This window comes from Ictalurus punctatus, chromosome 24 (assembly GCF_001660625.3).
Source record: "Ictalurus punctatus breed USDA103 chromosome 24, Coco_2.0, whole genome shotgun sequence".
Classification (NCBI taxonomy): Eukaryota; Metazoa; Chordata; class Actinopteri; order Siluriformes; family Ictaluridae; genus Ictalurus; species Ictalurus punctatus.
Window position 1 is genome coordinate 13,982,596 of NC_030439.2, and position 16,000 is coordinate 13,998,595.

The following is a 16,000-nucleotide window of genomic DNA, read 5'->3' on the forward strand; positions in this document are numbered from 1 at the left end:
TGAAGGGTGTGAGAAAGGTGATCCCTGTATAAGGCTAATACAAATATTAGTAAGTATTACACAGTGACAGTGTGGCAGTAACAGTGACTATTAAGAATATTTTTATCCCAGCATAGTTGCAAACCCTACCCCCTAGCTAGTTCTCCCCATTCTACTACACATACCAAGAAGGGTGAAGACGAACACACACTTTTTCTGAGGTATATGAAACTAGTCACCACATTTCTTAAAACTGATGCTCATGCAGTGTCACAGAGCAGCAGAAACATGGATGGAGGAGAGCGTTAATTCTGTTCATTCTATTGAATCACAACAGGACTTCTCCTTAGTTGTTAGTTAATAGCTTAATAATGAATCTAAAAATGACTCTAAATCAAGTTAACAAACAGTACACAATCAAATAATTAAAAAAGTAACCAGTTAAAAGATGCTACATCAGCCAATTAGGTAAGTTTAACTAAGGTTGCCAATATCGCAGCCAATCATATTAATTCAGTTGAGAAAGCCAAACCCTGTGATCACGACTGAACACTGGAGATGGTCATCACCACTGACAATTTTGACTAAAAGAAAAAATAAATCTTGAAAATCTAGGAAAACCATGACCCTGATTAGCGGTATCCATCTCATACCTTGAGCAGGTCCTCCAGCTTCATCACTTCCTGTTCAAGGTCCTGAAGCTCTCGGCAGCGCTGGGTCACGCTCTCCAGCTTCATCAGCAGGCTGTGGATGGCCTCCTCCAGGGTGCTCTCTCCAGCCCAGCTCAGAGCGGCTGGCTCAGGCAAGATATCAGAGGAAGTGAGTCTCCTCACCAGCTGCCTGGTCAGACTGCCCTCCTCCCCATCCAGCTCCACTGGCTTCAGCTCTGAGCTCTCGTCATGACTGCCAGACTCCAGGAACACCACATCTTCGGGCCCCACAGCTGAGATCTGGCCTTCTGAGGAGAGCGAGGGTGCTGTGGATTCATACCCATGCTGACACTCCACTCGCTCCCACTCGCGCTCTGATTCTGCCTCACTGGCGCTTGCAAGACTGGCACTTACACTGGTGCTCTCCTCCTCTTCCTCACCATCCTCTTCCTCACCAGGCTGATCGTCTAAAGCAGGAAGCTGAGGTGGTTGCTCACTTTCAGGAGGTGTTACGGTGATCTCAGGATGTGATTGGCCAGGAGCTGGGCTAGAGGCTGGTGTATCGGAGAAGGTGAAGGACAGGCGCTTGCATTCGGATACACTACAGCCACCATTTTCAAAAACATCATCAGGCAACGTGGACTATGAGAGCAAGAGAGAGACATAGTATGAGCAATAGAAAAAGAAAAAAAAAAATCATGGGCAACCATCACAGAAATCTCAATCATCTAAATAGTGTTGTTCTATATGCAGTAAACCAGGAATGGAAATTTTAAAAGACAGATACAGGAACTGGGTGCAACGGATTTGTAAGTTTAGCAAAACCACTACACACATGCTTTGAAAGTAGCTGGGCACACACAATGACCTGACTCACGTAGACTTCCAGACTGGATCTGGGACGAGGCCGCAGTGCAGCCAGGTCACCAAATGAGCGACTGCGTCTGAGTTTCTCTAAGAGAGTGTCCCTGAGTGTGTGCAGGAATGAGAAGTGGTGGCCCTGACGAGGCTGAGGCTGCCATGTCTGTGCACCCATCCCAAAACACACACATATAGACACACACATACACAGCAGGGAGAGGGGATGTTGACAACGAAGGCCAGGGGCAGGTAGTTAATTGGTGTTAATGAAGCATAGCAAAATAGATGCAAATCACACACACACACACACACATGCTATAAATATCAGGGTACCAATAATCAGGAGAGTGTGCAGCTCAGAGTGTTGTGAATTGTGGTTTCACGGTTAATCTGGTGTGATTCTAATGCATATATTTAAAAAGTCACAGGGAACCTAAATCCAGGATTATGTTCTAATTATAGTAGAGTGCAGACCTTTGCCTCCCCAGTGAATAGAGAATTTCCCCCCAATGAATAGAGAATTTAAAAAAAAAAAAAAGGAATTAAAATATCCTGACATACACTATTCGATCATTTTATTATTACTGGAGTGGCAGCTGTGAAACCAGACCCATTAATTATAAATAAAATAACTAATAATGACAACATTTTTGTTTTCAACGTTTTGAATAATTGATGACTTTCTAGGGAAATTCTAGTAAAGTGATTTGGGTTAATATTGTGTAACGCTTGTGCAGTTTTTCTCCTCACTTAGTTACAACACTGTTGTTGCTCCCACATACTAAAACTGTGCATATCCATCATCAAGCAAACTAGCAGGCAAACGCTAAACCACCATTAAATGGTGGGAAAATCATCATCTGATTCTCATGATGCAAAAAACAACACTTAAGTTGGGGATCATTTTAAATATTTTAAATAACCGATACTATGTTCACTGGGACTTACAAATATTATATATTGACACTTTAGTACACAGGTTCCCAACCCTGGTCTGGAAGAACCCCCTGCACATTTTAGTGTTTTCACATATGCACAATTTATTAAGAGCTGTTAACGATCTGCTTAGTTGATTTAGGAGTGATGGAAGCAGGGAAAACACTAAAACGTGCAGGATAGAGGATACTCCATGGTTCACACAGAATGCATGACCACACTGATTAAATCTAGTTAAACTATCCAAGACTACAGAAGACTTACAAAGAATGTTGCGTCCTGGAAGGTGGGGGTCTCAGGCGTGCCCTGACTGTACACTGACACTCGTCTCTGCAACGCAGTAGCTTTGCTCACGTTACCCGAGGACAGGGTCAGGTCCTCCACATCAAATGGACTGCGTGGAAAGAGATACATGATTATTATTTAAAGAAATCTTCAGTCAGTCCCTTAACTCCCCAGCAGAGGGCAGTATACTTCCATTTATTCTACAGTTGACATGAAGTCTCTGTTGTATCTCAAAACTCTTATGGATGCCACCTTGATTCCTTGATCCTACATCCTTCAGCCTGTGACCCAGAAATCGATCAATGTCTACCATCTTTAAGGTTGTACCCATTCTTTAAAATGTACTCAGAGGAATCAAGGAACAAGCTGAGAGGAGGCTTTTGGATCAAGGATATATAGGTGTTTCCTACAGAGAAGTATTTATTATTTTAGCATTTTTTTCATGAAAGTCAATTGATATGTCTTGCTTAAAAAACAGAGGAGTCATCATATGGTGACTCCACATGTTGTTTAAGTTGAAATGTCAACACTTAAAACATAATTGCACACGCACATCGCATGTTTAATTAAGGATAACTTGAGTTTTTACGTATTTATTTTACTCACAACACTAATTACGGTTGTGCACACGCAGATCCGTTGTACAGTTAATACGTCATCAATAAATGAATTCACTAAATTCACTTTAAAGTGACACTCCTTTTCTTGTATGCTTTCTGCACTTCCTCAGGAGGGAGAAGCTAAGAAGCAAGTAGAGGAAGCAAGGAAGGGAAACAAGGGGGTGCAATTAAAGAATAAAAGCACCCTTTAAATCTGTTGCTACTTACAACCAGGTGACCTCCAGGTTTAGTTTGATGGTGCCCAGATCATTGACGTCCACAGCTACCACCTGAGGCATGGCAGTGAACAGGTCCTTGGTCTCACAGATCACACTGCCCACCAGGACATGAGTGGCAAGTCCCTTCAGTTCGGTTACCTGAGGAAAAGTCAGAGAGAGTTAGTATTACAGTCAGGGTTAACAATTCAAGTGGAAGTACTCAAATGAGCAGTTGATTTATTAAAAAGTTGAAATATAAGCAATTTGATTTTTTATTTTACATTATTTTGTTGAAGTACTCTTGAACTCAAACTCACTCATGTTATTGTAAATGGTTAAGTCCTCATAGATGGACAGCACTGTTTGTACAGACTGGTGTTTGTATCAGATTTGTTAGCACAGTGTTAAAATCACGTTCCATTTTTAAAAGACCTTTTCAGTATTTCCATTAAGAAATAGAATTGAGCATAAAAAAGTCATTAAATAAGCTTCCTGGCCCTGGACCAATCACAAAGTAAATGCTTTTAGCTACAGAACCTATGTGCTAACCAGCTAGCTAACTAACCTAGCTAATATTAGTGAGAGCAAACTTTTGATTGTTAGGATATACAGTATATATAGTTTGACAGGCTTGGCTACTGTTAAAATAAAATCACTAAGAAAATAATAATTTAAACTGAGATACTGATACCAATCTGTATACAATGTGAGATAATTTTACTAGCAGTTAGCAAGTTGGCTAGATGTGATGACAAGAGGAAATGGGGGCGTTTGCAAATTGCATATTCATGAATATATATATATAAATCCTGACATTTTAATGAGGGGGAATGGGTAGAGATGTTCCAAGACCATTTATAGTCTTTTCCTGGGTATTAAAAAAATGGCAGATTATTTTTAATGGTTTAGAATGAGATGTTTAGGGATGCATGTTGCACAGTATCTCCCACTGCACCTTTATGGAGATGAGATCCGTGATTAGAGGCATGAAGATCATCTCCTCTCCATCCCAACTCTGCCTGGAGTTTGCCTCAATCTTCCCTTTCAGCTTCCAGCGCTGTCGTCCGTACCGCATGAAAATCTGCAGCGGGAGTGGGAGGATAGAGATGTGAGGAAAACAAAGGTAAGGAGGGAGAGATGGTGGGCTTGAAAAGGCAGAGGCAGGCTCATGTGCCCACTCCATCAGTGCTGCACAGTAACTAAAGGGAAAGAACATCCAGAACAAGTATTCTTGTGATCAGTAGTTTTTCAGAGCCTAATAAACACTGTTTCACTGAGCTGGGAGGAGGGTTTGTGGTGTGCTGCAGGATCAGAGCTGACAGTGTTGCTATGGCAACAGCCACTATGGATGATGTACTTAGCAGATTTTGGGCATTTTATAATTGGGGAGGAATGCAATGCATTTATATGCCAGAATTATAGAAAAGACTCCAGGAAACCCTATTGGAAGTTTTTGGCATGAAACACTAATAATACTAATAATATTTAACTCGGTACTTACCTCATACTGATCACCTGGACAAAGCCTCGCAAATCCAGCCAAACCTGAGGTAGAGAATACATGTTCCAAAATTTGTTTGTTAACCCTTTAAGGTTTAAACCTTACATTTTCATTTACATTATACTGTTTAAATCAATCACAAATCTTTCATTACTGTCCGATCTATATCATTGCACAATAGTTTACAGTCCATGTCCTGTGTATTTATTGTTCTATTCTGTGTATTTATTGTCTTGAACTCATTTTACATCGTTGTGTATTTGCACTGTTGAAAGGTACACTTTTAGTTCAGCTAAAACTTTTGGAGAGATCATCTTCATCTTGGCCTCATTATCTTCAAGTACTCTTTGATATGATGCAAAATTCATAGCTGCATCAATGAATGAAGCTGTCCAGTCCCTGAGGCAGTGAAGCAACCCCAAACCATAACATTATCACCACCGTGCTTCACAGTTGGTATGAGGTCCTTCTCCCAAAAAGCTGTCTTTGGTCAGAGCCAATCATGACTGTTGTTACTGTAGCCAAACAACTCTATCTTGGATTCATCTATCCAGAGCACATTATTCCAAAAGGCCTGGTCTTTGCCTATATGCTCATTGGCAAACTGTAGTCTTGTTCTAATGTTCTTTTTAGACAGCAAAGACTTTTTCCTGGCATGCCTCCCATGCAGGTCAAATTTGTGCAATCTCTTTCCGATTGTAGAAGCATGCACTTTGAGACCAACAGCTGCAAGTCTTAATTGCAGATCCTGTGATGAAATTTTGGGGTTCGTGGAGACTTCTTTTTGCATCAGACAGTCTGTCCTTGGGCTGAATTTGCTGTGACGGCCAGTCCTGGACAAATTGGCAAATTTGAAATCTGCGCCATTTGTAGATGATTTTCCTTACAGTGGAAGGATGTATTTCAAATAATTTGGAGATCCCTTGCCAGACTCATAAACATCCACAACCTTTTTTCTGAAGGCCTTATAGAACTCTTTAGATCTTGGCATGATGACACCACGATCTTTGTTAATTTCAATTGTGAAAATTACTACAAAATATCAATTTTATGGTAAAAAGCCAACAATTTCCATGGGGTGTACTTATTTTTTCACATGACTGTATGCTAGATCATAATTAGCCCCAGTAGTCTTTTCTAATGGTTTTTACTGCTGTTATTACATTTATCAATTATTTACTGAGAATGAAGAATAGCTTAATGAGAAACGGCCAGCTAGAACTTTATAAAACCAAACAGCTTGAATGTTCACCATGTTCAAAATCCACTTTCTCATGTTCTCAGAATTTTAATGATGTTTTTTTTTTTTTAAACATTATTACAAATTTGATTGTCTAATTATTGAGCTATAAATGTAGATTCTGCAGTATCACAGAACTTTTCTGTAGTTGGAATCTGGAAGACAAAACATTTAAGCTCCATATCCCATAACTGTTCTTAACTCAGATACAACCTTATAATACTCATTTTATATTAATATTCACCTCCAATACACCAAAAAATTGTTTACCTTTCATTTTGATATGGAATTCGCCCAACAGGTTCTCCAGCTCCCCCTCAAAAGTGCTCATGTTCTATAGAAAACAAGAGATACAGACAAGCTACCACCATGCTGCCAAGAAATGTACCAGGGTATGCAACAGGGTTTCATTGTAGATAGTGGCACAGTTGTGTTGGTGAGAGAGAGAGAGAGAGTTGACCTCTGTGTATTCTTTGTAGCGGCGGTTGACCTCAGTCAGGCTTTCTCGTGTCCCTTTAGTAGAAGGTGAAGCAGTGAATGCTTGCTTCATTTTACTGGCACCGTCTCGTAGCCTCCTCTGAATACAGAAGCCCTCATATAACTCATCCACCTGCAGCAATAAATACATGCACAATTAGTCTCTAGAACTTTATACACATTCACACCCCCACAAACAATATATAACTGTATTATATAACATATAGAGATACGGAGGCCTGGAGTGCATTCAGAAGACCATTTAACAGTTCCCCAACACTTCGATGACTACTACTACTACTACTGCTACTACTACTACTACTACTACTACTACTACTACTAATAATAATAATAATAATAATAATAATAAAAAATCTGTTAATAATATGACCGAGCTTAATCAGAGCAAAATAATGTCAATGTTCATGCCCAAGCCAAGTAAAACTTCAGATGGGTAATCTGTTTAAAAATGACTTGTATAGAAGTGCATTTATGTACGATTACATACGTTAGGTGGGGGGAAATGGTTCTATGAAGAAACATGGCTTATGTAACAGATTAAAAAAAATACTTAAACAACTGAGAGATCAGATAGGTGGGTGAGGTGGGCATCTAACTAATATTTCATAACAGAATGAAGTTGGACATGTCTCACTTTCTGTTCAAAGATATTTTGCTGAAACTGCCATTATTTAAGACTTTTTTAAACACAGTTAACATGTTAACATTTGCTCCTGGTTACACTCAGGATTATTATAGTAACATTGACACTAAATATGCCTCTCATAAGTATACATTCGCTTTTGACTAAATCTGAATGATAAACAAATCCTAAATGAATGCTTGCAGCATTTAAAAGTGCAATCATGGTAATGTATTTGAAATACTTAGACAATGAGTTAAAAAACAAAAAACACGAAGTTATAATATCAATTGCAGACTGATTGTGCCAATAGTGAAAGATGCACTAGACTTGTACGATGTTTTCCCTGATCATTTTTTCCCCATTAAAAAAAAAAAATCCACAATAAACCCATAGCCAGAACCCATAGCATAAAAAAAAGAAAACATTCGCTTTCTAACTATCATTACCATTATTTGTAAAATAATTTTGTTCTAGGACTATTTATTCTTTTTAAGTACATGTTTTCATCCTTTTTTCTCTTTTGGCTGAAAAATGAAAGTTTGGACCTATTCTGGTGGCATCCATAATAAATATAGTAAACTGATATTAACTATACTTGTTTACCGTAGCTATATTATATATATATATATATATATATATATATATATATATATATATATATATATATATATATATATATATATATATATATACACATATACACACATACACACATACAGACACACACACACACGTTAGCAAAATCAAACATACACTGATAGATTTTGTTTCATATTAATGACCTCAAAACCTTTTCCCTTTATATTAACAGAAAGTGAGGGTGACCTTGTGAGGTCAATCAAGAGAATGGGAGTTTGGGAAAAGGGGGTGGGGCTACTAGGGGTGTCAATTAATATTGAAGAACTAAACAACTGCACAAATCATCTCAGATTAATATGTTCACTGGCTCATCTTCAGTTATATTGAGGAGACTATATTAGTGTGTTTTTGAGTGATAACTTGAGTACTAATGTACTCCTATGTTAAATTGTGGTGCTCCTATGCAAAATGCAAACACAAATAGGTTGGCAGGTTCAATAATACAATACAATCAAAGTAAAGATATCAGAATAATACCAGATATATAAACACTGGATATCGTGGCAATCTAATCTCATTTAGGGACCATAACAAACTAGCAGATACCTTGTGTACTAAAAGAAGTGATGAAGCACCACCACAAATCAAGGTTTTGACAACTTTCCCCCGAATGACCAAATGCAGTTATACAGTACAAGTGAACTGCGAACATCATCTCCAAGTCATGTTAGATGTCAAACAGTGTGTGAATCAGAACGCTGGATCAAGAGAAGAGTCAGAGTTAGCATAGGACTAATGAGAGGTAGAAAAAGAAGCAACAAAAAAGGATAGGTAGAAATACAGACAGTTAAAGAACATAAGACAAGATATGGCAGATTGAGGAATAAAAGCAAAAGAACACAGAGGAACAGAGAGCAAGTAACACAGCAGCATCTCCTCAGATGGCCTGAGACAGGGTATGATGTGGACTCATAGCAGCAGAAAGAGTTTAAAATCCCCACAGTGACAGAGTTACATGTGTGCGACCATCACATACTATTCAACCACAGCCATGGAGACGTTTATATAAACTGCCTGCCCACATTGTGACGGAAATCAGTTATAACAATAGTATAAAATGTTCCAGTTCTCTACCAGATAGAGATAGAGAGAAAGAAAATATAGAAGTATATACTAAATATCATTGTTCATGTCCATATGGAAAAACATTACATATAGATAGTAATTGTTTTATTCAGAACCAGGAAATTGAGCAGAAGATAAAATCTACAGCATGCCTGTTGGAGATTTGATATTAGAGCTTCATGTTTTAGATTCGATATTGGAGCTTCATGTTTTGTTATGGGTCAGAAGTGAATTTTGTGGAGGAGAGATCTCAGGGAGCAGGGTTGGGCAATCCAGATGAAATGTGTGATGGGAAAATGTGGGATTGTCTGGTGGTGGTCCCATCTGTTTAGTTAAACTCAAGAATAAGACCCACCCACGTCTAGACCACTACACACACTCCCACCACTGCCATTCTTGCTGTGGGAAGTATGCGGTTCTTACAATCCCCTTTTTCTCCTTCGCCTTGTCTGTTAAAACTGTGCTGGTGGGGGCTGAATCAGCTTTATTTGGGCACACACTGGACTGCTGAGGTCTTCAATTTTACTTATTTGTCCTTTTAGAAAGGGGAAATGCAGTGCATGAATGAGTGTGAAGAGTCTGATTTAAGAAATAGCATACACCAGAGTGTCATCATCCAAGATGTCAGTCTTTCTGCATGTAAAAGAGGAAACTGAAGAACAGGGTGTGGCCAGTGATAGGCTCTCAGTTGATAGTGACATGATTATAGGCAAGTAAGTCTAATTATTTTTCCTAGTTGGTCTAACTAATCACAAAGCACACACACACACACACACCAACAACAGCAATCATGGTCAGAGGCAGAGTAACAAGAAGTCCTGCACGACCTGAACAGTAAATAGTCAGTAGGGCAGTAGTGGCTCAACAGTTAAGGCTCTGGGTTACTGAGCAAGGCCCTTAACCCTCTATGCTCCAGGAAGTGAAGTGCAGTGAAGTTTAGCGCCCATGCATCACACACTCAACCTCAGTTTCAAGGGTGGAGCAGGTGTGAAAGAAGAGACCTCAAAAGGCATATGAGCATATATTTGGACGGACACACACACACACACACACACACACACACACACACACCCCACACATGCTCTCTTAAACACAAACATAGCTTTCCCTTGAGAATGCCGTTGATCTACTTGTGTTCTTTCCAAATCACAGCATGAGAGCAGCCACTAGTAGACCCACCCATATATGCAGGCTAGCAGCTGTTTGGCAATAGTGTGTGTGCGCATACTGGGATGGGGTGTGTATGTGTCCATGCTGGGTGGGGCCGAGTGTACTTTCAGATTTCGCCGAGATAGTCAAATACAAAGTGTACACAGAAGTACATGACACAAATCAGTGATATGATTGCTAAAATTGTAAAACGAAGGTCATATTAACACAAGTAAATGATGTGTACATTGGAAATGGACTTAAAAACACTATTTATGAACTATGCTTTGTAGATTCAGGCACAGCAGATCAGGCACACTGACTTGATTAAATAAATAATAACATCTGTACAATCAAACGTGCTGGTTGTCTAAGCATTCCTGCCAAATTCAAGGAGAGAGACTTGAGAGGTATAGAGAAGAAGAGAAATAAGGAGAGAACTAAGGCCTTGTCAACACTAATGTGGACACATTTAAAAGCGTTCTCTGTTCTGGATGCTTAAATCCTCACATTCAAAAACCACCAACTACTTCTGAGGAAAAGAGCAGCGGAAAATCATTACAGATTCCATTCACCAGGCCATTCTATCTTCCAGGGGCTCCCCTCTAAGGACTTGGACTAACCAACACCTGCTCAGCTACTTTCCTCAGACCATAGTCCTTTTAATTATGGACCCTTCCTACATCCCACCTCTGTAACATGTTTCACATTTAATTCAGGTTTAACATGAACAGCCCACTCCATGATAAATGCATATAACAAACACGTTAATGAATGTCTAGTGTACATTATTGTAAATGAGTGCATATTGATTGTATATTATGTCTATTTTGTATTATATATTGTGTGAATTCGCTTGTGTGTTCGCTGTTGACTAAAACAGCAACACAACTCCCTTGTACGTGGTGAACATCCAGGTTCTAAAATGCAGTTTCCCCAACACAACTAATGCATCTTTCTATAAACACTTTACATAACGTGCTTATACATTTACGCATGACATATATATTAATACAACAAACTCATTAATTTTTGACATCTTACTTTTTTTTTTTTTGCCATTCACACTTTGAAGTTCTGACAACGCTAAAATCATGTCCCTTGTGGAAGATTCCAGAAACAGCAGATATTTTTAACCCACCTAAAAGGAACTACATGCTGCCCTTTTAATATCTGCCTTTGAGAATAGATCAAGAATGACTGCTCATTCTGTCCTTCCCCTTTTCAGCTCATCTATGCATCACATGACTTCCTTTTTGCCTACTTTATGCTGGTAGGTACATAGAGGCTGTCCACTTGTCTTAACACCAGACTCATTATGAGTACAAGACAATGATTGTGTACGTGTTTCTAAACAATGACTAGGTGCCATGGTAAAATCCATCCAAATGGCATCATGCTGGCACAGTCTCCATTCAGCCAGCCTGATCCACTCTGATAACGATCTGCTGAACACCGCCTGTAGTTTGAATGTTCTGTATGGAACTTGGTGATAGGCATCGGCTGGACGCCCACATTACTCTGTCCTCTGGCAACCATAGAGTCTCTGTTTAATGTGTCCAACACAGCAGAGTCTTAAATCTAATTAGTCTAATACCCTCATAAGACTACATCTAGTATCCAGAATGATGGTGTTGATAGCAGTATGATGAAACCCAAAAAAAGCGTTTTCAACCTAATCTCCATCTACTGCATCTGCTGTATACAAGTGTTTACTAAAGACAAAAAAAACCCATGACATTTCCCTCTTCTGAGAAATAAACAGAAAATCAGTTTATTTAAAACTCACTTATAATGAAAGTCTACAGCATAGTCCACACTGACATGGACAATTTAGAGGGAAAAAACCTCCCATAATTAATCTGTTTTGCTTGTCTTCCACACTAATACGGCATTTATCACTGAAAATGCATCTTTTTGAATCCATTCTCCAAAGTATATGAATCTATACATGTTTACATGTATTGTAGAGTGGATAAGTGAAAATAATGTCTTTTTCTCCATTATATATTTTAATTTAATGTTCGACAGCTTTGTAAATTATATAAGTGACAATGTGGTGTGCACAAAGAAAATGTTATGCTCATGTCGTCAAACACCCAGTGCACATGCCTGGCATGCTTTTTGTATAATTTTCATTTTGTACATTAAATTTTTCGGAAATGGACAGAAAACACTAATATAGCCAAAAAATAAAATCGGTCCTTTCAAATGTACCCATTCTCTCTCCCTCTCCGGATAGATAGATAGGATTTTAGGATGATTTTAGGATAAAATTCCAGTTTTGTTTTTTTGTTTTTTTTAATACTTTCCCAGAGGTTTTGTGGTATTCATGCTTGATCAGGTACAGCAAGTGCACTTCCATGATGACTTTGAGGTCCTTTTTTTGATTAATTATACAGATTTTGATTTAATTTACAAGTAACTTTGACAATTTTGCTATAAAAAACAAAAAAACAAAAATACATTACAAATAAATGTTTATTCACAGCCTTCCATGACTGCCCCGAGACTTTCATTATAAGGGAGTTGTGAGTAAATAGGTTTTCCATTTTGTTTCTTAGTACAGGGAAAGCTGTCTAAATTCTGGTTGATGGTAATTACACATGCAGCACTTTAGATGTGGTAGGTGGCGATTATGATAAAATAAATAAATAATTTTTTAAAAAAAGTGTTCCTTTAAATTATACAGAGGATTATTATTCTGTCCTGAACACAATGTTGTCTTATATAAAACACAGCACTTCAATCAATTCACAAAAGAAAATGAATATAAAAGAGATTCTCAGCAGAATTATACTCCCAATGTTCCACAAGTACAGAACACACCGCTCTCCCATTAGGATGCACACACAAACATGCATATAGAGCCTCGTACAAACATAACCAGTTCATCTGTCAGGGGTCTGCCTATTATAATGTGCAGAATTGCTTTGACCTATATCCAGAGCTAGTAAGAAAACAACTTAAAATGCTGCCAAAATGGATGGCAAAATAGAAGCAAAGAGCTCTGAATTACCTCAAAGGAGCTCCATGATGCTCTATATACCATCCTGGATTGTAAACAAAATATAGCCGATGATTCAATTGCCACTCTGTTGTAGGAAAGCAAGAATATTACGGGGCTAATTTTCTGGTTTCATGGAATCACTCAAAAACAGTTTCGAAGCTTCTATTTCCAGGTTGCCATGGCGACCTGTAGAGCAGAAACGCTTTAAGATTTGCCAACCGGTGCTCCACTGTGCATCATCCACACACCTGTGAGTATAGCACAGAGCACAGTAGGGCTCTGGAGACCTGGGCACTTTGGAAATAAGCTGTGTCAATTATCACAAACAAGTTTGCATCACTGCCAAGAGCACCCACTCACTTTTCACAACTTCACCATCAAAGCTCAAAATGAAGAGACTATACTTCCGTTTCACACTGTGAAGGCTAGAGCTTGGCCTTACAATGGGGGTTTCATTTAAATCCACCAAGGCTGCTTGTGTGGGGGGGTGTTTGGCTGATGGTGCGTGGAGGAAATACACATGGCAATAAAAGAGTGTGTGTAAGTGGAGATGGAGAATGTCAAACAGAAGAAGTGGAAAGGGAAAAGGGGATTTTAAGCTTTCTTTTCCAACAGCGCATGCAGCTGGAATCCTGTTGTGAGAATTATTAAGTAGCCAACAAGGGGTAGGAAGTGTCACTTAAAAAGCCATTAGACCCTTACTGTGAAATAAGTTCTTGCCATTTGATTCAAAAGCAAATTGAGTATTTTATATGGACTGATTTGACTTCATAAATCTTGACTGCAATTCAAATTTCATCCAAAATGAACATATATTATATTTCAATATTGATATTAATAATATTTCATTTTAATGCTGTTGTAATAATAATAAAGTGCAAACGATCTTAGTCTTTGACCCATATATTTTTAGCTGGTGTGTGGTGGAGAATTTGGTAGATAATTGTGCTTAAAAGCTTAATTTCTATCATACATCATTGGTGTAGTTTAGATATTATTTATATGCACTATACTTAATAGAATTAGAGCTGAGAAATCAAAAATCAAATGACTCCTTACCTTACTTATGTGAAACTCCAGGCGTCGTATATATCTCTCAATTGTCTTAATTTGCTGCAGGATCAAAAAACCAGAGAGGGTTAAAACAATGATGTGAGTTTAGAATTTCCAGAAAAGTACACACCTGCAAAAGTACAACGTGTTACAATATCAATGTGGCTGGACTGCCAAGAAAAGGGCATGACATTACTGTAAAGCTGTTTATTATCTGCTAATATTTTCTGGCGAGCTTTCTAAGAGAAGAGGAGTGAAGTGTTTATAGTTGAGCTCCTTTTACTCACCTTGTCAAGATCATACAGCACTCCCTGTGCAAACACACACACACACACAAATTCAATGTCAGTGTCAATCAATGCAATCTATATCTCAAAACACATATCAGATTTACACAACTCTTTAATCAGTCCATGTGACCTGTGCAGTGTTTTCCAGACATTAAATATATTCTCAACATGCACCTGGGAGACCTGATTTAGAGAAAGAGAGAGAGAGAGAGAGAGAGAGAGAGATGTGCTTATGATGTCGTACCAGTCTGGAGTTCCTCTTCATGTCCTTCATGAGAGAGGTGAGTTTGTCCAGCTCTGCCTGGTGCACTTCCAAATACTCACTGATCCAAAAAGAAGAGAGAGAAAAAACAACTTAATGTCTTGGAGAGGTGTTGAGACAACACACACTCGAGTATGGATGGGACCTTAAGCATACTGCAAAGCATACTGCTTGATCAGATTTAACTCTACATTCCTTGGATTTGCTGTACAAATCAGGATTTACTAAACCCGAGTATGACATGAAATTCTTATATGTTTGGAAACTAAAATGTATGCATTTACAATATGTACCCCATTTACAGTATTTAGTGTATGTTTTCATGTTGTATTCCTATATTTCCTGATTACTGTATGTATTACCTACACGTAGTGTGTCTATTTACTATAGGTACTGTATGTACACTATATGTACTGTATTTACTATTGGACTATTGCTGCATGTGACTACAGGTTGTAAATTCCGACTTCCAACTATGAAAAACAAAAGAGGTGGAACGCCGTCTACTCAAAAGTCTACTCGGGAACTTGGGATGGTTGAGGAGAACTCCTCTGAGTTCAAGTGGCATCAAATCAAACGACTGTGCACAGCTTCAACAGTAAACAAAGTAGCACTTCTTACCTTTAAATGAGTTATACTGTATATACACTAGCACTTGCATCGTATGTATGTATGTATGTATGTATGTATGTATGTATGTATGTATGTATGTATGTATGTATGTATTTGCGTATATACTCTATATATTTACTATAAACACTGATTATATTTACTCCATATATTATGTACTGCATGCATTTATAGTGCTATGGAAGAGCATGGTACATGCTGGTGAAAGCATGAAGATGAGCTATACTAACTCCAGGCCCTGTTTCAGGGCTCCATACACCTCCTCCACTCTCTTAGGCTGTGGTTCATGTGAGCTGCTGCTGCTGGACTTGTGCCCACACAGATGGGGCTTCTTGGTCTTTGTGAGTGACTTCTTCTGTGCTGCCGCGTTCCCCATGAATGAGTTACACCTGGAAACATACACACTCTATCAGAAATAACCATGTCTTTTGTGCTACTAGACTTGCAGTAGCTTTATGAATGCATTTGTCACGTGAAGCCATTTCCAAACACATGTGACGCTCAGAGTGT

General features: G+C 38.5%; 1 protein-coding gene across 5 annotated transcripts in view; it reads right to left on the minus strand.

The window, feature by feature from the left end:
* Nucleotides 1-16,000, minus strand: part of ripor2 (RHO family interacting cell polarization regulator 2) — a 48,954-nt gene that overhangs the window by 8,006 nt on the left and 24,948 nt on the right. For 4 of the 5 annotated variants that reach the window (XM_017454330.3, XM_017454333.3, XM_017454331.3 and 1 more), the window contains 12 exons: nucleotides 15,721-15,879; nucleotides 14,843-14,921; nucleotides 14,596-14,619; nucleotides 14,315-14,368; nucleotides 6,730-6,879; nucleotides 6,540-6,603; nucleotides 5,030-5,073; nucleotides 4,484-4,609; nucleotides 3,539-3,687; nucleotides 2,691-2,820; nucleotides 1,507-1,653; nucleotides 633-1,271 (listed from right to left, as the gene is read on the minus strand). In XM_017454330.3, coding sequence (XP_017309819.1) covers nucleotides 633-1,271; nucleotides 1,507-1,653; nucleotides 2,691-2,820; nucleotides 3,539-3,687; nucleotides 4,484-4,609; nucleotides 5,030-5,073; nucleotides 6,540-6,603; nucleotides 6,730-6,879; nucleotides 14,315-14,368; nucleotides 14,596-14,619; nucleotides 14,843-14,921; nucleotides 15,721-15,879 — 1,765 coding nt within the window. The remainder of the gene's footprint in view (nucleotides 1-632; nucleotides 1,272-1,506; nucleotides 1,654-2,690; nucleotides 2,821-3,538; nucleotides 3,688-4,483; nucleotides 4,610-5,029; nucleotides 5,074-6,539; nucleotides 6,604-6,729; nucleotides 6,880-14,314; nucleotides 14,369-14,595; nucleotides 14,620-14,842; nucleotides 14,922-15,720; nucleotides 15,880-16,000) is intronic. The other variant, XM_017454335.3, reaches the window with a different exon arrangement.